We start from the raw sequence: 27,129 nt of genomic DNA, 5'->3' as shown, positions 1-27,129 counted from the left end.
GACAATATACAGGGACGGTCCCCAAAACTTTATTTTTGTGGATCTCTCTTCTTTATTGAATAATTCTCCAAAATTGGCATAGCCGGCAGGATTTTTTGCTCGAAAATGGGTGAAGGGCAAGACCTGAACACCATATTATCAACATTCATGAAACTGCAGATGGGCAAAACCCGAACGCAACTGGCGGAATCCCAGGCTCGCGCAGCAGCAACAGTTCAGACGGAGACCGCTCGGTCATTGCCAACTCAATTAACCTATCTAACTGAAGATGATAACATCAAAAGTTATTTTTTAGTTTTTGAACGTACTGCGAAGAGAAATGCTACGGCATATCTCCGAAATGGCAGGCAAGAGAATGGAGGGAGTGGAAATTTGACCCCAAAAGGCCACTCAGAACACAGGCGTTTGAAGCATGGAGCAAGGTTTGTCGCTGGCTATGGCCCAGCATTAACAGCTCCCAAAAAATGGTTGAATTATTAGCCTATGAGACCTTCGTGCATGCCCTCCCTGATGAGATCGCCCAGCAAATCCGGCGGCAAAACTATGATAATATGGACACCTTGATTAAAATCGTGGAACATCACTGGTCGGCTTGCAAATCGGGGCGGTCAGAATGGTTCTCTCGCTGTCCCCAACAGGTACGTGGAGCAACCCCTGAGCCCTAACAACAACCACCCATGCCTGCTGTCCAAAAAAAGGACAAACAATACACCATGCTGTTTCAAGTGTGGCGAATTTGGTCATCTGTTCACGATGTGCACTAACAAGCCTATGAATTGCCCACTGATCAAAGGGGAAAAGTACTGTGCCACTGTGATTAATCCTTTATCTCTTCCCTATACAGGTGCAATTATTGTAAATGGCCAGAAGGTAAGAGCAATGTTCGATTCCGGGAGTAATATTTCCATTATTGCTTCCCGATTCGTTTTATCGCAACAATGGCTTAAAATTAAAACTAGCCTGAAATGTATTCAGGGAGACATCCGGTATTATAAGACTGCCAAATGTGTTGTTATGGTGGATCACCTCATGATAAGAATGACCATGGCAGTATTTCCAGACTCTCCATTTCCCGTTATATTGGGGAGAGATTGGAAAGTCATTAGTAGCGGTAAAAATGTAACTGTACGGGAGAAAAAATTGGGCTTAATAATGGAGAGTGCTTCTACTCCGACAGCCTCCACGCCGTGTAACACAGTCAATAGACTCCCTCATACTGTGTACCTGTAGTGGTCCTATGTCCCATTGTCCTCTGCGGGAGCTAGTACACTTAACGTGGAGGACGTGGTGGTTGAAGCCCTGCCCACGATGATTCCTTAAAATCTGCAAGGAATGCCATAGTATCCACCGAGGGGCATATAACCCTAGATCCCAGCCACCGATGCCTTTCTTTGAAATAAAAAATGAATTATTATATTGAGTGGCTGAGAACGGGGTGAAGTGAGAACATTGTTGCTAGTTCCACGCAGTTTTCGGCGACAGGTTTGTGAACTAGCACATGCTCACTTTGGAGAGGATAAAACTCCAATTTCATTGGCCGGGAATTAATGAGGAGGTCCAACGATTTTGTGCTTCGTGCCCCGAGTGCCAAATTCATCAGATTCCTAGGAGGGATCGTGCTTCTCTCGTTCCCCTTCCCCTGATAGATATACCCTTTGAATGAGTCGGTATTGACCTCATAGGCCCATTAGAACCCTCGTTAAAAGGATTTAAATAGATTTTGTTTCTAGTGGATTATGCTACTCTATTCCCCAAAGCTGTTCCCTTGTGCTCAGCTAATTCAAAAAACATCACACAGGAACTAGTAGGGATATTCGCATGTGTTGGGATCCCCAAAGAGGTTTTAATGGACCAAGGGACTCCTTTCACTTCAGAGATGTTCGGGGAGGTGGCTAAATTACTCAGAATAAAACATCTTAAAACATTGGTCTATCATCCCCAAACAGACGGGTTGGTAGAACAATTTAATCAAACTTTAAAACAGATGTTACGGAAGGTAGTTACTGCAGATGGAAGAAACTGGGATCAGTTACTTCCTCTTGTTTTTTTGCCTATCAAAGTCCAGGCCTCCACAGGGTTTTCTCCGTTTGAATTATTATATGGAAGACAACCCCGTGGCCTATTGGATATGTTAAAAGAAGGTTGGGAAGAGGAGGTCCGTCCTACCTCAAATATACTGGAGTATATCGCACAATTACACGGTATTAGACCCATTCTAAAAGAAAATTTAGAGATGGCTTAAACAGCAAGGTTGTGTTGTTCTAACAGAAATACCACCATTTGGGAATTTGTCCCAGGTAATCGTGTAATGGTACTTGTTCCAACCTCGTTCCAAATATTGGCCCATTGGCAAGGCCCTTACGAAATTAAGGAAAGAAAAGGACTTGTTGATTATTTGGTTAAACAACCAAATTGTCGACCGAATGAATGAGTTTATCAAATTCATTTGCTGAAACTGTGGAAGGACAGGGAACTTGATCGACCCTCTCGCCAGCCTTGTTCCCTTTTCATATCCCATTCTGACCTTAATTTCAGACCTGATTTGACACCAGAACAAAAACAGGACCTAGAAATGGCTATACTGTCTGTACTGAAAGTTGTTAACGAGTTACCAGGGCATACTACTCTGATTGAGCATGACATCATTACTGACCCGGGGATAATTGACAGAGAAAAACTCTATGGGCTCCCGGAGGCAAATAAAGCGGAAGTTGAATTGGAAGCAAGACGAATGTTAGATTTAGGGGTTATTGAAGAAAGTTATAGGCCCTGGTCTAGTCCAATTGTCTTAGGTCCCAAGCAAGATGGGTCATGGAGGTTTTGTAATGACTTTCGTCGACTCAATCAAGTTTCTACATTCGACATGTATCCAATGCCATAAGTGGACGATCGACTTGGAAATGCACAATTTCTAACTACTCTTGACATGACTAAAGGGTATTGGCAAATTCCCTTAACGGCCTCTGCTAAACAAAAAAACAATTTTAGTACACCTAGCGGATACTGGCAATACAAGATCCTTCCATTTGGTTTGCATGGGGCACCAGCAACCTTTCAATGTCTGGTAAAGACACTCCTAAGGCCCAACAATTCCTTTAGTGGCATCTACCTAGATGAAGTGGTCATCTATTCCGGCACCTGGAAGGAACATGTGTTTCAGGTTAAAATGGCGCTTTCCACACTAGCAAAAGCGTGACTTCATATTAATCCAGAAAAGTGATTTTTTGGGTTAAAAGAAGCCACATATTTAGGCTACCTGGTGGGGTAGCTTACATGTTCCAAAATCGATGCCATCATTAATTAGCCCTGTCCGATGACTACTGCCATTTTGTACCCCATTTTTCGGAAATAGCTTCACCATTAACTGATTTGACAAAGAAAAGAGTACCCTTAAAAGTTGTATGGGATGTGGCCCTTACGTCAGCACCCGTTTTGAAATATCTTGATTTTTCTCTCTCTTTTATTATCCAGACCGATGCATCGGACACAGGACTGGGGTGCCGTGTTGAGCCAATGCGTCAATGGTGCTGAACACCCCATTATGTACCCCAGCCGGAAACTGCTGGACAAACAGACCAAGTATGCCACGGTGGAACAGGAGGCCTTGGCGGTTAAATGGGCTATCATGCAGTTAAGGTACTACCTACTGGGATGGGAATTTACTCTGGTGATGGATCATGCTGCCTTACAGTGGATGTCCCTTCACCGGGAGTCTAATCCTCGTGTCATGAGGTGGTTTTTAGACCTTTAACCTTATTGTTTTAGTGTTATATATCGTAAAAGTTCCTTGCAGGCCAACGTGGATGTTCTTTCCCGTGCCCACAACCATCTCGGTGCAAGTCACCTGACCCGATGGGTCTGGGCTTATTGGGATGGGGGGTGATGGGTGTTGGGGTCATGTCACACACGTGCGATTGGGAGGGAGTCAGAAAGCCCAAAAGGTGAGTGAAACATCGCAACATGATCGTGCAGCAAACCCAGGATTTAGTAGTTCTCCCGGGGCGGGGTACAATGTATAACTGTGTAATGTATTTTCATAGGTCTGAATCATAATATGAAGTTGTGCTATGGCAGCTGTTTTGCCTACTGGACCAAATGAAGATCTGAATGTTACATTCATAAGTGTGAATCGCAATCTGATAATTTGGATGCCTACCTACCTGGTAATACCTTGTGGTCAGTTGGCCAGTCGGCAAACATCCGCCATGTTCTCTCAGTTGCAAGAAGCAGATCAAAGATATGTGATACAGTACCTGTCAAATAATACAAAGAGTACACAACATGTGTTTCACCCTAATTGGCACTCATCAAGTGCACGCACCTTTGCTTCTCCTTACTGTATCACATATCCACAGATATGGACATGGTCCATTGGACGAATTTCCGGGTCAGAAAGGAATCCCAAAGAGAGGTTGGGAGCATGCGCCGATAACGGCGCATTGCCGCGCAAACCACCCAGATTGAGATTCGTGTGCAGCTGTGCAGTGGGTGACACCTCAGCATCACACTGAACAGTGTGAGGTTTTTCACAGTGGCTGGAGTGCCAGTCCTGCCACCAACCCCCAAGTTTTCTCTGCAAGTTGGAGGACCTCCTTGCAGGGCTGGATACAAATTAATGTCATACCCATGACGGAACAATTGCAGGTTAAGGGCCTTGCTCAGTGACCCAACGGAGTAGAGTCACCTCTGGCATTTTATGTGATTCAAACCAGCAAGCACAGATTCCTAGCAGGGATAATATCTTCCTGCAGTGCCTCCTGGTGGCAAATGGCATCGCCAAAGGCAAAGTGGATAATTATTTAACCAAACTAAATTCTCATACCATTTCTACATTAGTAATCCAAGCTAGGAGTTGGTCGAGGAGCAGATAGAGGCAAGGGCACAAATAACAAAATAGAACAGAGTGACTAATACAAGAACAAAAAAAAGAAGTCAGGGATACAGGAAGGAGCATACTCTTTGAATGTGTTGGGTCATTAGCTAAATATTGTTTAGACAGGCCCAAGAGAGACAAAGTGTTTGCTAGTTTGTTTGCACTTTGTGTTGCATGTTGATCTTTCCATTTTACTCTTATTTGTTAAAGTTTCATATAATAAAAAAAACATTTTTTGAGACATAACTTTGTGTCTTTCTGAATTCAAGAACTGCTCCTAAGCACCCCTATTGTTGTCACACTGCTAATAATCTAACTCAATCCATAAATTATATAGTAAAGCACTTTTACTTCATCTTTACCATCAGAAAAGATAAAAGAATTGATTAACATGTTTAATACCAGGCAAAAGAATACATCACTCACCAGACATTAAGACCACCACCAAAATCTCCAGTGGCTAAATATCTCTGTTGAAGTGATGTAAATCCAAAGGTCCCACATTTAATAGGCTTAGATTTCTCAATCTGTGAAATGAAAAACATGCCTTTGGTTAAATGAACACAAATAAAAAAGCTTAGTAGTTTCAAAAATTGCAGTTTTACTACATGTTTTAGTAAAAGATTGAAAATATTTGTAATGTGTGGTTTATCCACCCACCCATCCATTATCCAACCTGCTATATCCGAACTACAGGGTCATGGGGGTCTGGTGGAGCCAATCCCAGACAACACTGGGCACAAGGCAGGAAACAAACCCTGGGCAGGGTGCCAGCCCACTGCAGGGCGCACACATACACACACACCCACCCACAAGGGACAATTTAGAATTGCCAATACACCTAACCTGCATGTCTTAGGACAGTGGGAGGAAACTGGAGTACCCAGAGGAAACCTACGCAGACATGGGGAGAACATGCAAACTTCATGCAGGGAGGACCCGGGAAGCAAACCCGGGTCTCCTAACTGCAAGGCAGCAGCACTACCCACTGCGCCACCGTGCTGCCCCTTGTGTGGTTTATATAAAAAGAAATAATTACTTTTGCATTCTTCAGCATATATAGTCAGTCTGATTATTTAACTGTAAAAGACATTTTAACAAAATTATACTGTACAATTAAACTCATGCTTTCCATATATTCTTTAAAAAAACACCACTTTTACAATAGAAAATCGAAAAGAAAACCTTGGATTACACACATTTTGCATATATTGGTGCAGATTTTGCATGCAAAATATTAAAGTGAAAGGTGAAAATACTTACTACAAAATCACATTTGGTAATATTTTATTTATTGCTAAATAACCAGGGCTCTAAACTGTGATTAAAATGAGACTAAAAATAGGCTTAGTTCTTCAGTGGCAAACAAAATCATTGAAAATGTAAATCATGTATATTGCAACAGATGCAAAAGGCCATTATTTTTATTGTTGTCGGAACAGGCTCACCCTTGGAAATCTTCGAGCCTCATAAATGGGCTCCAAACTGTGATTAAAATGGTCGCAGATGAGACCAAAAATAGGCTTAGTTCTTCAATGGCGAACAAAATTATTGAAAATGTAAGCCACGTATATTGTAACAGATGCAAAAGGCCATTATTTTTAATTGTTGTCAGAACAGGCTCCCCCTTGGAAATCCTTGAGCCTCATAAAGGCTGTTTTATGCATTTCATGGGTCCACTGGGTGTAAGGAATGCACAGCAAAAATGACAGTAAACATGGGAGACGTATATATGAAAATATTTTTAAGTGCATGGAGTGGCTGACACCAAGGCCAGGTATTCCAAACGGTGACCTTCAATGAGAGCCTGGTTATGCTTGTGCCAGAAAAATGAACGAAGGAATGAATATGACACAACCGATCATCAAAATGCAAGGAAACCAGGAAAAATATTTTAAATTCATCAGCCCATGATGTAGGTCCCCTGTTACAAAGATATCTATGCAGTTGTCCATTCTGATTTGGCACAGGCACACTAAGGTGCTATTGTCATGGGTCTTCTTGTGTTCATATTTATTTGTATGACATTTCTCTTTTGATACAACACATGCTTCATGCAAAATGCTGTCCTGCCCATCAATACACATTATGTGCAGCCGCATGCCTGCTGTTTCCTCATGCACAGCAATGTCATGAAGTCTGTGTTCTAAGGTTGCAGGTGTATTCCATGTTATTGTCATTTTACCAGGGTGCTCTTTAATTTGACAGTGGACAGTAAACTTTGTTAAAATGGCACTGATAAGTGGCACTTTTTTATCAGTGAAATACCTGGATGGAGCAGAACTCTTTAAAATTAAATTGCAACAAAACTGAACTCCTGTAAATTAGGACTAAAGTGCAACTTAATAAAATGAGCTCCTTCCCAGTCAATCTTGGTAGTGATCTCATCAGACCTGCCTCTACTGCAAAGAATCTTGGTGTCATTTTAGATTCCTACCTTTCTTATTCCACCCACATAAATCACATTAAGAAATTTTCTTACTTTTACCTTCATAACATATCCCGTGTTCACACCTTCCTCTCCTTTTCTAACGCTGAGAAACTTGTCCATGCTTTTATCACATCCCGCATCGATTATTGTAATTTCCTACTGGCAGGTGTCCCTTCTAATCTTATATCACAGCTCCAGCTTATTTAAAACTCGGCTGCAAAAGTCCTTACTCGAACCAGCATGAGCGAGCACATAACACCCATCCGGCTCTGCCTTCACTGGCTCCCCATGTCTTACAGAATAGAATATAAAATCCTACTAATAACCTACAAAGCCTTAAACGACCTTGCGCCAAACTACATCAGTGACCTTCTCCATCACTATGTGTCTGTCCGCCCAAATTTAGATATCACACTCATTAGCATTGGAAATTTATACTGTTTGGCACAAGGTGCCCCCTTATTTAGAAACAGTGAGTACCTTTTTAGAAACATTTATTCTCTTACACCTAAACAATCTCTCAAAACAAGTACTGAAATTGCAGTTTTTTAGAAAAAAGAAATTTTCACACAAACACTTTATATTACAAGTAAACAACTTGTAACTAAGTATGTATACAGTGCATCCGGAAAGTATTCACAGAGCATCACTTTTTCCACAATTTGTTATGTTACAGCCTTATTTCAAAATGGATTAAATTCATTTTTTTCCTCAGAATTCTACACACAACACCCCATAATGACAATGTGAAAAAAGTTTGAGTTTTTTTTGCAAATTTATTAAAAATAAAACTGAGAAATCACATGTACATAAGTATTCACAGCCTTTGCTCAATACTTTGTCGATGCACCTTTGGTAGCAATTACAGCCTCAATCAATCAATCAACATTTATTTATATAGCACATATTCATACAAAAAAAATGTAGCTCAAAGTGCTTTACAAAATGAATAGAGAAATAGAAGACACAATAAAAGATAAACATAAGTCAACATTAATTAACATAGAATAAGAGTAAGGTCCGATGGCCAGGGTGGACAGAAAAACAAAAAAAACTCCAAGGGCTGGAGAAAAAATAAAATCTGTAGGGGTTCCAGACCAAGAGACCGCCCAGTCCCCTCTGGGCATTCTACCTAACATAAATCATCATATTTTCATGGAAGGACCTGATGATGATGGTCACGTAGACTTCTGGCTTTCAGTCCATCATTGTTGGAGCATCATGATGCTTTGAGTAGGTGGTGGTGGCGCAGGCCGCCACCACAAAGAAACCGGAAAAAGAAACAGAAGAGAGAGTAGGGGTCAGTATGGATTTTAGAGCCACCATGAATAGTTATTATGAAGAATTGAACATACAGAGTATCAGGATTATGTTAAAGTGAAGTTATAAAAAGGCCATGTTAAAGTAATGTGTTTTCAGCAGTGTTTTAAAGTGCTCCACTGTATTTGCCTGGCGAATTCCTATTGGCAGGCTATTCCAGATTTTAGGTGCATAGCAGCAGAAGGCCGCCTCACCACCAAAGCCTCAAGTCTTTCTAAATATGATGCCACAAGCTTGGCACACCTATCCTTGGCCAGTTTCACCCATTCCTTTTTGCAGCACCTCTTAAGCTCCATCAGGTTGGATGGGAAGCGTCGGTGCACAGCCATTTTAGGATCTCTCCAGAGATGTTCAATCGGATTCAAGTCTGGGCTCTGGCTGGGCCACTCAAGGACATTCACAGAGTTGTCCTGTGGGCACTCCTTTGATATCTTGGCCCTGTGCTTAGGGTTGTTGTCCTGCTGAAAGATGAACCGTCGCCCTTGTCTGAGGTCAAGACTGCTCTGGAGCAGGTTTTCATCCAGGATGTCTCTGTACATTGCTGGAGTCATCTTCCCCTTTATCCAGACTAGTCTCCCAGTTCCTGCTGCTGAAAAACATTCCCACTGCATGATGCTGCCACCACCATGCTTCACTGTAGGGTTGGTATTAGTCTGGTGATGAGCGGTGCCTGGTTTCCTCCAAACGTGACGCCTGGCATTCACACCAAAGAGTTCAATCTTTGTCTCATCAGACCAGATGTTCGTTTCTCATGGTCTGAGAGTCCTTCAGGTGCCCTTTGCCAAACTCCAGGTTGGCTGCCATGTGCCTTTTACTAAGGAGTGGCTTCTGTCTGGCCACTCTACCATACAGGCCTGATTGGTGGATTGCTGCAGAGATGGTTGTCCTTCTGGTAGGTTCAACATAACAAAATGTGGAAAAAGTGGTGCGCTGTGAATACTTTCCGGATGCACTGTAATTATGTACCTATCAAAACCTTTACTTTCAAAATTATTTTTCATGCCAGTCCTTGAAAGAATTTCTGTTTACCAAAAAACAGTACAACCTTAAGTCTTGCGCAATGGATTGGGGTTTTTGTGCTGCACTAAACCCTTCTTCTTGTGCCTTTTGTTGCAACTGCCCCATAAACATTTGTTTATTTATTTTTGTTGTTGTGGCTTTTTTATTTGTCATTTTGTATAGACATGTCTTGCTATATGGTTGTGAGACATAGACGCTATCCAGTGACCTGAGACGAAGACTGGACTCCTTCGATACTGTGTCTCTTTGGAGAATCCTTGGGTACCGCTACATCGACTTTGTTGCTCACAGAGTCCGGAATGAGGAACATTACCTGCATTGTGAGGGAGTGTCAATTACGGCACGGAGGCCATGTGGAGCCATTCCCCGAGGGTGATCCACCTCAGAGGATCCACATTGTTGAAGACCCGAGAGGCTGGACCAGGCCAAGGGCAAACACAAGTAAAGCCTGGTTGCGGCAGATAGATGGTCATTTCTGGATGGTGGGACTGGACCACGTGTCTGCCTTGGGTGTTGTCAACCCGGATCTCGAGCGGTTTCGTCATGTGGTGGGTTTGGCAATGCACTGTACCAATGTGTGCTCCCAACCTTGACCTGACCTGGCTTTTTTATTGCGTTTAATTTCTGGAATAAACTAAAGTACTGTACATTGTAAAAGACAACATACATGATCTGGTATTCCGGCAAGGACTGGCCCCATTCCCTTAACTGGCCCGGGGCCAATATAATGGAGAGATCAAGGGAGACGCTCTATTTCAAAGCTGTATGCTCACCCAACCTGCTAGATGGCAGCATCCCTTGGGTTCATTACCCATTCAGATGCCTGCAGGGAATGCTGGAAACTGTAGTCCAGTGGGGAAGCCTTGCTTGGGTCTGTGGGTGCCTCCAGAGGGAGTTGCAGGGAGTTACGCTCCCTACTTTATGGGATTTCCATTGGGGTATGCCCAAGCACCAGAAGTACTCCTGGATCCAAGATTAAAGAAGCCATTCAACCTCATTCAGGAGAGTTGGAGTCTGGTGTGAAGGATGGACAAATCTCGCCTGGGGGTTGTGGAGGAGACAAAGAAAGAGAAGAATTGTGCAGAGTTGCGTTTATGCAACTTTTGAAACATTTTTGTAAGGTACTGGTGAAAATAAACCTTTTGTATTATTCTGGGACTTGCGTCTGTGCAGTTGGGGTGCTGCAAAGCCCCTAGTGGCCACAAAATACATACATTTTCATACCAGCTTCATCAAAATCATGTAAAACTTCAAGAGGCACAAGTACAGCATAACAATTACTCATTGGTACGCTAGGAAATGCTGTTGGTGTACTTCAAGATGAAACAAAGAGCACTACACAGAAAACTAGCATAGGAAGGCAGATAGCCTTTGGGTATGGTAATTGAACCTACTATGCTTGAACTGTAAAACTGCACACCACAATGCCTCAACGTCATAATAAGAAGTGCTTACAAATTAAGCGTAACCTTGAGTTTTTTTTAGACATGTCCATCTCAATAAAATAAAAAATTTCCAACTCAAGCTTTGTGTATAATGATGTGTAACAAGTGTTTAAAGATGAGCTGTTACACACAACAATACATTTTCTGCCATTTACAGAAACAGCTGTGATATGTATTACAAATGACCAATTACAGACAACTATACATCATTAGAATCTTCTGAACCTCAGCATAGTTTATAATAAAAGAGAGTAGACAACATGGAAACTTGTGATTTATTTGAAAGAAGACACCCTTTGTATGTAAAAACAGTGTTTTTAAAACACCATACTGCTTTGAATGCAGAGGACAGAAAAACATGGAAGATGATGATCCGCTGTGGCAATGGAAGCAGCCGAAAGAAGAAGAAGACTGCTTTTGATTAACTTGTGGTTTTATTGCAAAATACACAAACAAGTTTGAAATATGGTGGTGCCCCACCCGTGGGACACCTTGTACATAAGTAATTAAACATTTTTGCCAATGTAATAAAGTTACCCTCTTAAAATTCAATATAAATTGAGTAATTAAACACTTTTGCCAATATACTAAAGTTAACCTCTTAAAATTCAATATAAATCAACAGTTACTGCTCAAGTATTTACTGCAAATACAAACCATATACAACATTATTTTTTGAATCTTTACCAAAAAAAAATAAATAAATAAATAAAAAAATAAAAGATTTCCTTTTGATATCGTCCTTATGATTCCTACTGTAGTATTTAAAGAAAGCAAACAAAATTAGGATTTAAAGAACACAAATATCACCTAAATTATCATAATAAAAATTTTAATAAATGCCACAATACTACAAAACAGTAACTGTAATTGCAGAGATAAGGTGAAAAAGTCAATGGCCCTATAAAAGAAAAAAAAAAGTTTCTAATTAAAAACATGTTGACCTTCAGAACTAATCAAGCATAATAAACTTTTGCATGCCAAGCTTACTCTATATTCACACTGTCTGTGCAGGTCTGCGGTTCTTGAATCTTAAGCCAAGCGGAATTATATGCTAAATATCTACTCTGTGAAGCCAATCCCTAAATCCTTAAAACCTTGCAAATCTTTAACCAACATCCAGAGCAAATTGCCAAGAATATGTTAACTGTATAATTACAAGATTTGTTTTATTTTATTTTCTTGTTTTCCCCAAAGGAGCCAATTTTTTTATCAAAATTTCTAAACTGTCGCTGAAATATCTTCCCTTTCTTTCACCTGTAAGCCACAAATCTTAAGATTAGACAGGTGTGTATATCTCTCAAAATCAAGAGCACTTCTTTTAAGGTCAATATTTTGTTTCATCAAGTGAAGGAAATCTTTTTATCCATATGAGCCAGCTTAGTTTTACATTCTTTAATTTCTACTACTTTCAGTTGAACTGCTTTAGCTACATATGTCAGACACACGTGCAATTTTGCTTTAGTTGAAATCCAAAGTGTGAGTGCTTTATCAACAGAACCATAAAAAGCTTTATAACTAGACATCTCCTAATATTTCAATTTAATATTGAAGAAATAAGTAGTAAACGTATTTATTCTAAAATGTCAGCAAGAAAAAATTGAAATATTTGGAATAAACGTAGTGGACACCCAAATTAACTTGTAATGTTTGGTATGCCTGGTTTGCCATCTTGCCTGGAACTTTAGGAAATTGTCGTGACATGAATTTAATGTATTCTGTTTCTATTGCTACAGTTGGAAAAAGAGGTAGCCAGCTGAAGAAGCACTTAGCGAAACATAGTAATCCATATACAGTGATCCCTCGCTATATAGTGCTTCGACTTTTGCGGTTTCACTCCATCGCGGATTTTAAATGTAAGCATATCTAAATATATATCACAGATTTTTCGCTGGTTCGCGGATTTCTGCTGACAATGAGTCTTTTAATTTATGGTACATGCTTCCTCAGTTGGTTTGCCCAGTTTATTTCATACAAGGGATGCTACTGACTGATGGCTGAGAAGCTACCCAATCAGAGCATGTATTACATATTAAATAAAACTCCTCAATGATATACAATGTGCTTCTCACACGGTGCTTCGCTTGAAATCCCGAACAGCGCGTATTGATTTTTGATTGTTTGCTTTTTCTCTCTCTCTCGGACATTCTCTGCTCCTGACGGAGGGGGTGTGAGCAGAGGGGCTGTTCGGACACTGGCCTAGAGGATACGGACGCCCCTCTAAAAAATGCTGAAAGACTACCTTCACATTGCTCCCTTCCTTGCAGCTGATTTCTCCGGCGTTGCTTCGCATACTTAAAAGCCCGAACAGCCCTATTGATTTTTGATTGTTTGCTTCTCTCTCTCCGACATTCTCCGCTCCTGATGCGCACTCTTTGAAGAGGAAGATATGTTTGCATTCTTTTAATTGTGGGACGGAACTGTCATCTCTGTCTTGTCATGGAGCACAGTTTAAACTTTTGACTCAAGGGTGTTATTTCATGTCTAGAGGGCTCTAATAATGTTAAACAACGTATTTAGAAGGTCGTAAACAGGTTTTCTATGCTCTAACTGCAAAAATATTCGATTTACAAATAATCCTACTTCGCGAAAATTCATTTATCGCGGTAGAGTCTGGAATGGATTAATCGCAATAACCAAGGGTTTACTGTACTTCCTAAAGCACTTATGTGGATTATAAAGAATTTAAGTTGCTCCATTAGTTTAGACAGATTACAAGAAACACTTATAAATTACTGATCAAACTTAAGTTGTAGTTTACTATGTTCTTTGAGTTACAATCACTCTGAAAATGCACCCTGAACTTGAAATACAGTATATGATACACAGAGACTAAAAACTGAAACAATTCAAACACATCCCCATACAATAAAAGAAAGATTTTAACAAATGGACAATAAGTAGCTTATTTAAAAAAGGTTTGCCAGAATTTGCTGGTTTTTAACATTTCTATTAATATATAAAAGTGAAGTACTTTAAAACCATGGTAAACATTAAAATATCACCAGAAATAATGGACTAAAAACTATCCCCTCCTTCAAGATCTGGACTGAATGAATAGGAGGCATGAAGCCATCCGCAATACACTGGGGCAGGGGACCTCACACGTATGTTGGAGGATTGGCAGAGCTAACAACAGTTGTAGTAGGTACACACTGATGCATGATTCAAATGGCTATTTGGTAAAACACACATCACATACAATAGTAGAATAGTACGTTGAAAATTATAATGCTGCATCACAGTTATAAATTTATCAAGTACAGGCAACAACAGCCCAATTAAATTTTATAATTCTGGACTTGTACACATGAATAAACAATAACAAAGTCTGATAGTTAATGTAAGGAACCTTAAAAACAGCTCAACAAACGCCGTTTTACAGAAGATCCAAAATAATGGATTAATGTAAAACTGACAAGTTTGATGATACGAGGGAGGTTAAAAAAAAATGACACACTTTTATATTTTCTTTGGAAACAGTGAAGAGGAGTAGTAATTTAAAAAGGCATTAAAAAGTTGGTATGATGCTAGGAAAATTGCATCACAAATGAAAAAAGTGATGCAATTTATTTCTGAAATACCTAATAAATAGAGTTAAAAAAAAAAAAAGTATGGAAACTTTTTGAATGCCCCTCATACATAGGAAGCTTTACAGCTTAGGAAGATTTGGAAAATCAAAACACCAGGGGTTTGCGACATTTAATGGATAAATTACTAAAGTAATTTGCAAACAGGCCAACTCGAAGTTTTAATGAAAATGCCATGAAAAATGTGTCACCCACAGATAAGCTGAATGAGCAATTTTTAAACAAAATCTGTTCTGGAACATATACCATTTTTTAAAGTATCAAGTAATCTAGCACAATACTCATTTTACTGAAACAAAAATGACATATGTTACATTACAAAAAACATATGCATTACTGTGTTAATATAGAAGCTCATAAAAATACATTATTTCACTGAAGTGTTGCCTTTTTTAAAGACACTGCCTTCTGCTGTGTGACATGGTGCACACCTAACTAACTTCTCTCTCTCTAATTCTTTCCTAGAGCACGAATCGGAAGCAGAAGCAGACAATGGCTGATGATGAGATGACCCGCATCATCGACAAACTCCAGGCTATCAACATCCAGATCCAGAAACTCCTGTCCAGAAGTAGGCACCTGAGGGATTTGAAGGCTCATCTGCTGTAAAAATCCTCCCTGACATCTGAAATCCTCACAGCAAATCTTGGTTCAGTAACATCGACTCCACGCTGTGCTCTCACTTTCAAGGCCAAGTGAGCTTTACCCCCGCGCCTCATTGTCAGTCAACGATGAAGAACTCAACCTGTTTCAAGCTATGCAGGTGGGGTGTTAAGGGTAGAACACCTCCATCTGCACAGGCAAGCATCTCCACCCAGAACCGGTTTGACCCTCTCCGCACCCCCACTTTGCCTTCAACCCCAGGTGATGTATTTTTAATTGGTGATTCAATCATACAAAACCTAAACATCTCATGCCCTAATCAGAAATCTTTTGTCTCGATTTCCCGGTGCTTGTGTCGGAGATGTTACGAGACCAGCACCGACAGTCTTCGCGAGACACAAGAACAGGGCTGTGGGATCCATTGTAATACATGCCAGGGTAAACAACGTGAGATACCGACAGTCGGAGATTCTCAAGGCATACTTCACTGCTGCAAGAATCTTTATCTCGGGTCCCCGTTAGAAGATCGAGTGAGTATTACAGTTGTCAGCTGGTGTTAAACATCTGGCTTAAAGGCTTCTGAGAGAGTCAAAACATCAGGTTTGTAGACAACTGGGACCTCTTCTGGGATAGGCTGCGTTTCTTCAAGCGGGATGGTCTGCATCCAAATAGTTCCTCTCCGAAACATTGCTAAGGTAATTTGTCTCTGTTGACTCTCTATTTTTACTCCTAACCCTTTCCGTAACGTTTTGCTAGGACATAATAATTCTGTTAACAAAATCTTCCTCAAAAGTGCATTGCATTAATACTCTAATAACTAACCCCAATGCATTTAAAAAAAAATATAGGCAGTGCGGCATAAACACAAATAATTTAATTACAATTATACTTCTAGATGAACAATGTATTAAAACTATAAAAACAGATTATAGATTAAACAAAAAATACACACAGGGTGGCGCTAATAAAAATAACTTAATTTCTATCTCAAATACCCATAATGCACATCTAACTCAGTTCTGCTCTTCCGAAACATTAAATATGGCTTTATTAAATGTTAAGAGCATTAACTAACAAGATGTTTTCCATCAACAATCTTATTAGTGATGAGAAGATTGATCTTATTGCACTAAGTGAAACGTGGCTTAGCTCCAATGGTGCGGCTGTTTTAATCGAATCAGTACCTCAGAATTACAAGAAAGGCGGCGGTTTAGTAAACATTCACTCGAGCTGGTTAAAGTGTGACGATGTCAGTTTTGGTAAATTCAAGTCCTTTGAGTATCTTGCTGTTGTTATTCATGGAGTTTCTCACTTTCTATTATTATCTGTGTATAGACCTCCTAAATACAATGCATTTTTCTTTGAGGAATTCTCAGACTTGGTCCCAATTGTAATTATGAACTATGACACATTCGTAATAGTTGGTGACTTTAACTTTCATATCGATAATCAGTGTGACATGAAAGTAAAAACATTCATGAACCTCCTGGACTCTTGATTTGAGCCAGCACATTAGTCAGCCTACACACAAAGCAAGGCATACGTTAGACTTAGTAATTACTAAAGGACTAAAAGTTGACGTGAAGCAGATCATTGATATTGGTCTATCACACCATTTTCACTTACTATTTAATATACAAATGATAAAAAATATTTACGAGAAGCATATTGTTAAAAAATGCTTCTTCGATTCATCAGCAGCTTCAAAATTTACAAACATTCTAAGAAACCAGTCCGTTTGTAGTGCTTACTACAATAGTGAGGATAATGTAAATAGTAAGGTGGAAAATTTAAATACTAAGGTTAGAGCTGCTGCTGACATAGTCACACCTGAAAAGATAGTTAAAAAAATCTTCTAGCACTGTTATACCATGGAAGACTCAAAGAGTGTCTGATCTAAAGAAAACATGCCAGACAGCTGAGCGTAAATGGAGAAAAACTAAACTGATTATCCACGATGAGATGCTGAAGGTTACAATAACTGAATACAACAACAACATAGTCCATCTTGAGAGGTGGTGTTATTTCTATAGAATTATAAATAACAATGCTAGTAATCCCAGTCTTATTCTCTACAAATGATTGTCTGATAAACCCGGGTCACTCAATGGAATGCCTCCAAAATACTTCCAGTGAAAATTGTGAGGCTTTTGCTGTATTTCTTAATCAAAAATGATTTTAGAAATAATAAAGTACATCTCCCCAATACTGATCCTCTTAAACCCAAGTAGTCCATTATAAACAAATTAAATTCTTTCACCAGGATAGATTTACCTGATTTATATAACATAATTTCTCAACTGAGACCCTCCACCTGCGTCCTTGACCCAATACCAACAAGTTTTTTCAAAGAAGTATCGGGTGTGCTAATGGATAGCATTCTTGACATAGTAAACTCATCATTAAATTACGGGGGGTTGGGTGCTTCCCAGACTGTCTTAAGACTGCTGTAGTTACACCTCTGCTGAAGAAAAATAACATGGATTCCTCTGCCTTTGAAAATATTAGACCTATTTCTAACCTGCCTTTCTTAAGTAAAATCCTAGAGAAGGAAGTCATTATGCAGCTAAATGACCACCTCAATAAACATGCTATTCTTTATAAGTTTCAGAACAAATCACTGTACAGAAACTGCACTCCTTAAAGTAACAACAACAACATTTATTTATATAGCACATTTTCATACAAAAAAGTAGCTCAAAGTGCTTTACATAATGAAAGTATGTACATAAAGTAGTAAATGACTTGCGGGTAAATGCAGACAGAAGCTGTTTATCTGTTCTCATCCTCCTAGATCTGAGTGCTGCATTTGATACCATTGATCACAATATTCTTAGAAATTGCCTTAGTCAATGGGTGGACCCCTCTGGCGGTGTCTTAAATTGCTTTGAATCCTAACTGGCAGGTAGAAAATTCTTTGTTAGTTGTGGTAATTATACTTTAAAGACACAGGATATTCCACATGGTGTTCCACAAGGCTCTATCCTGGGTCCACTGCTCTTTTCGATTTACTTGCTTCTGTTAGGTCAGATTATCTGGGGGCATAACGTGAGCTACCCACAGCTATGCTGATGACACACAGCTGTATTTATCAACAGCGCCTGACATCCCCAACACTCAATTCACTGACACAATGTCTTAATTGTGTTTCTGAATGGATTAGTAGTAATTTTCTCAATCTAAATAAGGAGAAAACAGAAATTTTAGTGATTGGCAAAAATGTATACAATGAGGGTAATAGAAATAAACATGATCCATTAGGATTAAAAGTCAAGACAGAGGTAAAGAATTTAGGGGTAACTATTGACTCTGACCTGAATTTTAAAATCACATATTAATCAGATTACTAGGACAGCATTTTTTCACTTAAGAAATATAGCAAAAGTTAGACCTCTTATAACACTGCAAGAGGCTAAGAAATTAGTTCACGCTTTTGTTTTCAGTCAACTAGATTACTGTAACGCACTCCCTTATTTTAATTCTTATTTATGTTGTCTTTTTTTCTCTTTCTTCATCATGTAAAGCACTGAGCTACATCATTTGTATGAAAATGAGCTATATACAGTGGTGTGAAAAACTATTTGTCCCCTTCCTGATTTCTTATTCTTTTGCATGTTTGTCACACAAAATGTTTCTGATCATCAAACACATTTAACCATTAGTCAAATATAACACAAGTAAACACAAAATGCAATTTTTAAATTATGGTTTTTATTATTTAGGGAGAAAAAAATCCAAGTCTACATGGCCCTGTGTGAAAAAGTAATTGCCCCCTTGTTAAAAAATAACCTAACTGTGGTGTATCACACCTGAGTTCAATTTCCGTAGCCACCCCCAGGCCTGATTACTGCCACACCTGTTTCAATCAAGAAATCACTTAAATAGGAGCTGCCTGACACAGAGAAGTAGACCAAAAGCACCTCAAAAGCTAGACATCATGCCAAGATGCAAAGAAATTCAGGAACAAATGAGAACAGAAGTAATTGAGATCTATCAGTCTGGTAAAGGTTATAAAGCCATTTCTAAAGCTTTGGGACTCCAGCGAACCACAGTGAGAGCCATTATCCACAAATGGCAAAAACATGGAACAGTGGTGAACCTTCCCAGGAGTGGCCGGCCGACCAAAATTACCCCAAGAGCGCAGAGACGACTCATCCGAGAGGTCACAAAGACCCCAGGACAACGTCTAAAGAACTGCAGGCCTCACTTGCCTCAATTAAGATCAGTGTTCACGACTCCACCATAAGAAAGAGACTGGGTAAAAACGGCCTGCATGGCAGATTTCCAAGACGCAAACCACTGTTAAGCAAAAAGAACATTAGGGCTTGTCTCAATTTTGCTAAGAAACGTCTCAATGATTGCCAAGACTTTTGGGAAAATACCTTGTGGACTGATGAGACAAAAGTTGAACTTTTGGAAGGCAAATGTCCCGTTACATCTGGCGTAAAAGGAACACAGCATTTCAGAAAAAGAACATCATACCAACAGTAGAATATGGTGGTGGTAGTGTGATGGTCTGGGGTTGTTTTGCAGCTTCAGGACCTGGAAGGCTTGCTGTGATAGATGGAACCATGAATTCTACTGTGTACCAAAAAATCCTGAAGGAGAATGTCCGGCCATCTGTTCGTCAACTCAAGCTGAAGCGATCTTGGGTGCTGCAACAGGACAATGACCCAAAACACACCAGCAAATCCACCTCTGAATGGCTGAAGAAAAACAAAATGAAGACTTTGGAGTGGCCTAGTCAAAGTCCTGACCTGAATCCAATTGAGATGCTATGGCATGACCTTAAAAAGGCGGTTCATGCTAGAAAACCCTCAAATAAAGCTGAATTACAACAATTCTGCAAAGATGAGTGGGCCAAAATTCCTCCAGAGCGCTGTAAAAGACTCATTGCAAGTTATCGCAAACGTTTGATTGCAGTTATTGCTGCTAAGGGTGGCCCAACCAGTTATTAGGTTCAGGGGGCAATTACTTTTTCACACAGGGCCATGTAGGTTTGGATTTTTTCTCCCTAAATAATAAAAACCATCATTTTAAAACTGCATTTTGTGTTTACTTGTGTTATATTTGACTAATGGTTAAATGTGTTTGATGATCAGAAACATTTTGTGTGACAAACATGCAAAAGAATAAGAAATCAGGAAGGGGGCAAATAGTTTTTCACACCACTGTAAATAAATGTTTTTGTTGATGTGTGCTCTAACCGTTTGTTGACAGCTAGTGAGAAAGAACATAAGCACTCATGTAGAATGATAGATAGATAGATATATACTTTATTAATCCCAAGGGGAAATTCACATAATCCAGCAGCGGTATACTGATACAAAGAAACAATATTAAATTAAATAGTAATAAAAATGAAAAAAATAAAAATGTTAGCATTTACTCCCCCAGGTGGAATTGAAGAGTCGCATAGTGTGGGGGAGGAACGATCTCCTCAGTCTGTCACTGAAGCTGCTCCTCTGTCTGGAGATGACACTGTTCAGTGGATGCAGTGGATTATTCATGATTGACAGGAGTTTGCTTAATGCCCGTCGCTCTGCCACAGATGTTAAACTGTCCAACTTTACTCCTACAATACAGCCTGCCTTCTTAACAAGTTTGTCCAGGCGTGAGGCGTCTTTCATCTTTATGCTGCCACCCCAGCACACCACTGCGTAGAAGAGGGCACTCGCCACAACCGTCTGGTAGAACATCTGCAGCATCTTACTGCAGATGTTGAAGGATGCCAACCTTCTCAGAAAGCATAGTCTGCTCTGACCTTTCTTACATAGAGCATCAGTATTGGCAGTCCAGTCCAATTTGTTATCCAATGTAATCAAGTGAAAAGAACTGAATAAAGTTCATACGCATACATTTAATACTGCATGTCTTCAGGGATGAATTTAATCCACCCAGTTTAGGGTCACAGGGAGGCCACGATTATCACAGTAGCACAGAGTATAAGGCAAGGAGCAAACATGGTATGCCTGCCTTTTCCAGGACACAACCACACAGCCAAGCAGAAGAGTGTGCTGTGTGCAGCCTAGTAACAGAAACACACACACACAAACACACATATATATATATATATATATATATATATATATATATATATATATATATATATATATATATATATATATATATATATATAAAGGTGTCAGTGTAGATTCATCAAGATTCAGTACAGCTATTTGCTAAAGACAGCTGCTAGTATTCATACTGCAAATCTTCAAGGGTTTGTGTTCGAGGAGAGAAAAAGAAGAGATGGATGTTATTTACTTCACTGCACATGAATGACTAAACGTATTTATAAAACACAAGAAAATTAACAAATTTGACAGTATTTCTGGACATATAATGAAGGCTTCTATGAGGAATTAAGATTCAGTAACAAATACTGGTCATTTGAATGTGCAGTTTTTCATGCAAAATAAGAAAAAGTAATGCAAAGTTTGTAACACACTATATTTTTTATTTAACAGTTACAGGTGGAATGCTGTTATAAGAAAACTCACAGGAACAAAAAAAAATCCGTTATAACAGAAATTTCATAATAATAAATATGGAGAAAATTATGTATAGTATTGTGACCAGGGCCTCAGGCAATTCGTCCTGTCTAATGGCAGTGACACAAGGACAGCTCTGTAGCTACTCTGCTGTGTCAGGAAAACAGTAAACCAAAGGCAAAACAATTGGCTGTCCTCTGCAGGAATAGGGTTGCCACGTACTGTGCTTGTCCCACAGTGTTTAACATTTCACACCAGGCTTTCATCTGCTCATCGTCACACTCTACTGATATGTCTTTGCCAGACAGATTGTCAGTGATTCCAAGGCACTGGTGTTCTTCTAATCTGAAGATGGGAGCTAAAGCAGGACAATCTCCTGTGCCATGGATCCTAAAAGTTCCTATTCTGAATGAAGTCTTGAGACTGTACCTGCCTTTACTATACAGTAATAAAGTACCTGTATTTTTCTTGAAAACCTGGGCTCGCCTTCCTGTCTCTTGTACAAATCTGTGACCCAAGCTTTACATGAATAAAAATAAAAAAGCGCTTTGTAAACTGCAGAAAACATTTTATTTGAAAATGTTCAATGTAACTTTTTTAATATTTTGAAATACAGGTATGAAAATACAGTATGCTCCCAAAGCACTTTAATTTTGTTGCAAACTCAGCTTAATACATTACCTAAAAAAATTACCTTAACACATTACCTAAAAACAAAATTTAAAGGTAAACCCATTTACTGTACAGTACTGTACTGCTATGTCACCCGCAGTGCTAGAATATAAAATACAGATGTTACCACTATACGTAGTGTACTGTAATTCATGCAAGCACGTTTTCTTAGGTATGCGCTGTCGTTGTGTTTATTATAAGTAGAGTAAATACGTAATAATTTCATTTAATCAAAATACAGTAAAATGTATGGGTACTTACCAATAATGAATGATATTGATGATGATGATGAAGTAGCTGTGCAGTATGATGCAGAGGATTTAAAACTCCTCGGGCGGCGCCTCTTCTTCGGGCGCTTCAGGAGGAGTCATATTTTTGGACGGGTCTTCTTCTGGTGGGGTTTTGTGCTGGCTTTTCTTTATAGGTTTCAGGAACATTGTGATGAGAAGTTGCTATATTGTCTCCTGTAGCGAACTGTTGGCACAATTTCCGTGCTTTCTCATGGATGATGTTACCGTCCAAGCGGATGTTCTTCTTCCTGCAGTCAGTGATCCACAATGCCAAGGCAGATTCCATCCTGAGGATATTTTTATTCCTTACGGTCGTTACCTTTTTGGCACTATCACAGAAACTTATAGATACGGTACTCCAGATCGCTGCTTCATTCTTCTTTATGTAGCGTGTGGTGCTTTCATTAATGCCTTAGTGGTGCGCTACTTGCAACTTTTTAGTTCCTGGAGCAAATCCAGTAGTTCAACCTACTCCTGGAGTGTTTTTCACTTCTTCTGCTGCTTAGGCTCAGTGCCAGAAGCTTTAGAAGGTGCAGGGTCGATTCGGCGACATCTTGAGCATTTAAGAATAACAAAATGGAAAACACGAGGACACTCAGCTGGAGTAGCGTCACAGGGCAGCAATCAATCAGCAGCAAGGAGAAATGAATAACGCTCTCAGATTGGTTACTTTAACCATCCCAAACCGCGTTTCCCTCAGTGGTGGTAAACCCACTCACCTGGAGACGCGTCACAGGGCAGCAATCAATCAGCAGCAAGGAGAAATGAATAACACTCTAGGATTGGCTACTTTCACCATCCCAAACCATGTTTCCCTCAGCGGTTGCTTCCTGTTCTCTCTACAGCACAGTATTGCCACAAAAAAGGCATAAAAAATTGCGGAGAATATTTGTGCTTTCTGCTAACAATTAATAGTTAGGTTCTGAGAAAAAATCTGCGAACAACTGAGTCCGCGAACCCTGAACCGCGACTTTGCGGGGCTCTACTGTATTACTAATCAAGTTCTACAATGATGATCCATCTGTAAAATTCACATGAACTCTGTTTTTAATATACATTAATTTAAAAATGGATATTGACAAAAACAAATTACTTTTTGGAGCACTGCCTCTACACTTGTGCCAAGTATCTTAAAGGAGCCACAGAACAAGATAATGTAAAGCTAAATATGTTTTGCTAGTACAGTTGAAACATACAAAGCTCCTTTACTAATCAGTCCTTTGAAATGACAGATTGACAGTCTGGACTGTAGGATCTTTATGCTCATGGTAAATTGAGGACATTATGACAATATCAAAATGTAATGACTGCTTAAAAATAATAACTTGCTTTGATTTTTTTTTTAGTCTGCCCTCTACATAGCTACTGGAAAAGAATTTGATTTCAGCCAGGTCAGCGCTTTATGTCTAGAGTTTCTGCATTGTGATATTTTTTATTCATAAAAACTAATTGTAACTACAGTACATGATTTACATTTCTTAAGTAAACATACTACGGATTAGTGGCACCGTCTCTTACTTTGGAAAACCAGCATTAAAAAGTATGTAATCTACTGGTATTGTGAAAGACATGTTTATTTTTAACTATTTAGAAATGCGTCAGGAAATATCAAAACGTTGAGACAAGCAGTAGACATTCAATACAGTGTTAATCAGTAGAGTTAAACATTTCAAACTGAACTATCACTGAATTATTAAGCAAGATTTATCCTATCATCCGTATAAAGTATGCATAGTGTATATTTTTTTAGGAATAACTTAGTTTATTTGTCTGGTTAATTGAACTGCTAATTGGAAACCAGAGCACTCAAATAAACTATTAGAGATGTTCACTTCATGCACCCAATTCAAGTTAGTTGAACTTAAAACAATATTTTCTGGTATAACATACCATTTTCTAATTATATCGACTACTGTCTCTTTCAACAGAAGCATAACCTAAGCATGACTATTGTCATTACTCACTAATTTCATGTTAATTTTACTCAGAATTAATAACTTTCTAATCCTCAAAACATGGTATTTCCACTTTCCCTATATACAGTTAAAAGTTTGTTTTATGTACATTTACTATCCAATATTTGTATAAAGTGTTATATTTTCCATAAAGAACGGTCCCTTTTGTTAACACCACATTCCAAGGGATCCTCACACCTTAAGGAAAGTTAAAGACTTGGTAAATTGATTTTATTCCAAATGCTGTGCATTTTGAAGGGGTTTGTGAAGACGATTTATGAGACTTATTTTTGATGCATGTCATTCACCCTACATCAGAAAAGCATTTTTGTCTTTGTTTCCAAAACAGTTATTTAATTAATGTTACATTTGCATGAAAATACAATCAACCAAAATATAACTTGATTAGCTTATGTGGTAATAACTGAATGACTACACACTAAATTTAATAGTGTTGATATTGCTTGAATATTTATTATTGTGAATTTCCCCTTGGGATTAATATAGCATCTATCTATCTATCTATCTATCTACACTAGATGTAATTAATTAGTATTACTATCTACAGCTAAGTAAAGACAAAATACTGTGATATATTTTTTATTAAGTCCATTTAGTTTGTACATTAAATCCAGAAAAATAAAACAACATTGAGCTTGTTTAGTTTCTTGAACATAAGGAAATGTGTTTGATCTAGTTTGACCACATTATGTTGAATGAGTGTAAGTCATTTAAGGAGACAATACTAAATATTTGTATTTATTTGCACAGTTAAGTAAATCCAACAAAATATTTTGAGTGTATTTTAAACTATTTACCAAGATAAATTTAGATAAATGTATTGTTAATAGTGGAGCTCACTTGAAAAATATTTTAAATGTTGCTTAAGACAAGGTAAACAAACTGCATTGATTAATTCATTTTTTAAATACTTCATTCCTTAACTGGTGCCATAAGAAAAATTACAAAGTAAACTGGACATTCACAGCATGCTTTCAATAATTATCAAATCCTCACTCCACACCCAATAAAAATCTCGCTCTGCTTAACTAAAGCTTAAAAAATGCAATTCCACTGGCAATGACGCATGTCAGAAATCTTTTCTTGTTTTGAACGATATCTCTTTTAAGTTTAAGCCTCAGGTGCTCTCTATGTGGAGTTTGCGTGTTCTCGCCATATACTCCCACAGTCCAAGACATGCAGGTTAGGCTGACTGGCAGAGCTGATCTGGACCTACTGTGCGCACATGCATGCACATTCGCTCCCCCTGTAATGAGGTAACATCGTTTGAATTTGGATAAACAGAGTATTGTTTTTTTAACAAAACACTAGACTCCCACTTTTCCCCTTTTAGAAATATTCATATAAGAAATATGACTGAAGGGAAACAAATGCATTTACCTTTTTAATTGTATGGCCACTGTAATTTACCTCATTTACCACTATGATAATAATCCTCTTCCTGGGCACCAGTACAGTATTGATTTTCACATTTGAGTCCTCAGATTAAAAGCTTTAAGAACCCCTGCTTTAGAGCTTTGTAAAACACATGTGATATCAGCCTCATCCATTTAGATATTTGAAGTGCAAATGAAAGCAGCAAACATCTGATTCATGATTTGTTCTAGTTAGAGCTAAATCATCAAAATACAATACAGTAACAACACACTTATATTAAAATATTAATTGTTTGGTACAAATCATTATTGGTAATTGTTTTAGACAGAATACATATAAAAATATCTGTCTTAACTGATATTAAACTAATATGATTAGCAGCATAATCTGCATTATTCTTAATTAAAAGAAGCACAACCTATACTATTTTTGCACTCAACATAATATTCATTCAGTAGGCACACCTACAGTAAGTCCATATTACACTGCTGAGTAAGGGAATACATTCGACAAGCACTTTTAACTTTAATACTTTAACTGGGTGATTCTAAATTATCTGCTGTTCCACCCAGTTTCAGATCATCTACAATCTTGACTAGCTTTTAGGTTATCTATAAAAGGCACTCACTCCCTCACTCTTAACTTCCCGTGTAGGTAGAAGGCTGAAATTTGGCAGGCTTATTCCTTACAGCTTACTTACAAAAGTTAAGCAGGTTTCATTTCGAAATTCTACATGTAACGGTCATAACGGTCGATAATGGCCGACAAAGTCCGCCATGTTGAACTTTCTTATTTATGGCTCCATTTTCACGAAATTTGGTAGGCGGCTTCCCTGCACTAGCCGAAACCGATGTACGTACATATTTAGGTGGTATGACGCCACTGTAGGCTGCCATATTGAACTTTCCAACGTCACTAATTCTCCAACTTGCTGTGTAGGTAGAAGGCTGAAATTTGGCAGGCTCATTCCTTACAGCTTACTTACAAAAGTTAACCAGGTTTCATTTCGAAATTCTACGCGTAACGGTCATAACGGTC

At 38.8% G+C, this 27,129-nt stretch overlaps 1 protein-coding gene across 1 annotated transcript in view; it reads right to left on the bottom strand.

Moving 5' to 3' along the window:
- The window catches only part of dnaaf10 (dynein axonemal assembly factor 10), a 104,962-nt gene that overhangs the window by 74,879 nt on the left and 2,954 nt on the right, over nt 1–27,129 (bottom strand). Inside the window, exon 2 of the mRNA XM_039737890.1 lies at nt 5,300–5,400. Coding sequence (XP_039593824.1) covers nt 5,300–5,400 — 101 coding nt within the window. The remainder of the gene's footprint in view (nt 1–5,299; nt 5,401–27,129) is intronic.

This window comes from Polypterus senegalus, chromosome 16 (assembly GCF_016835505.1).
Source record: "Polypterus senegalus isolate Bchr_013 chromosome 16, ASM1683550v1, whole genome shotgun sequence".
NCBI lineage: Eukaryota > Metazoa > Chordata > Cladistia > Polypteriformes > Polypteridae > Polypterus > Polypterus senegalus.
This window is presented reverse-complemented; position numbering and strand designations above follow the sequence as displayed.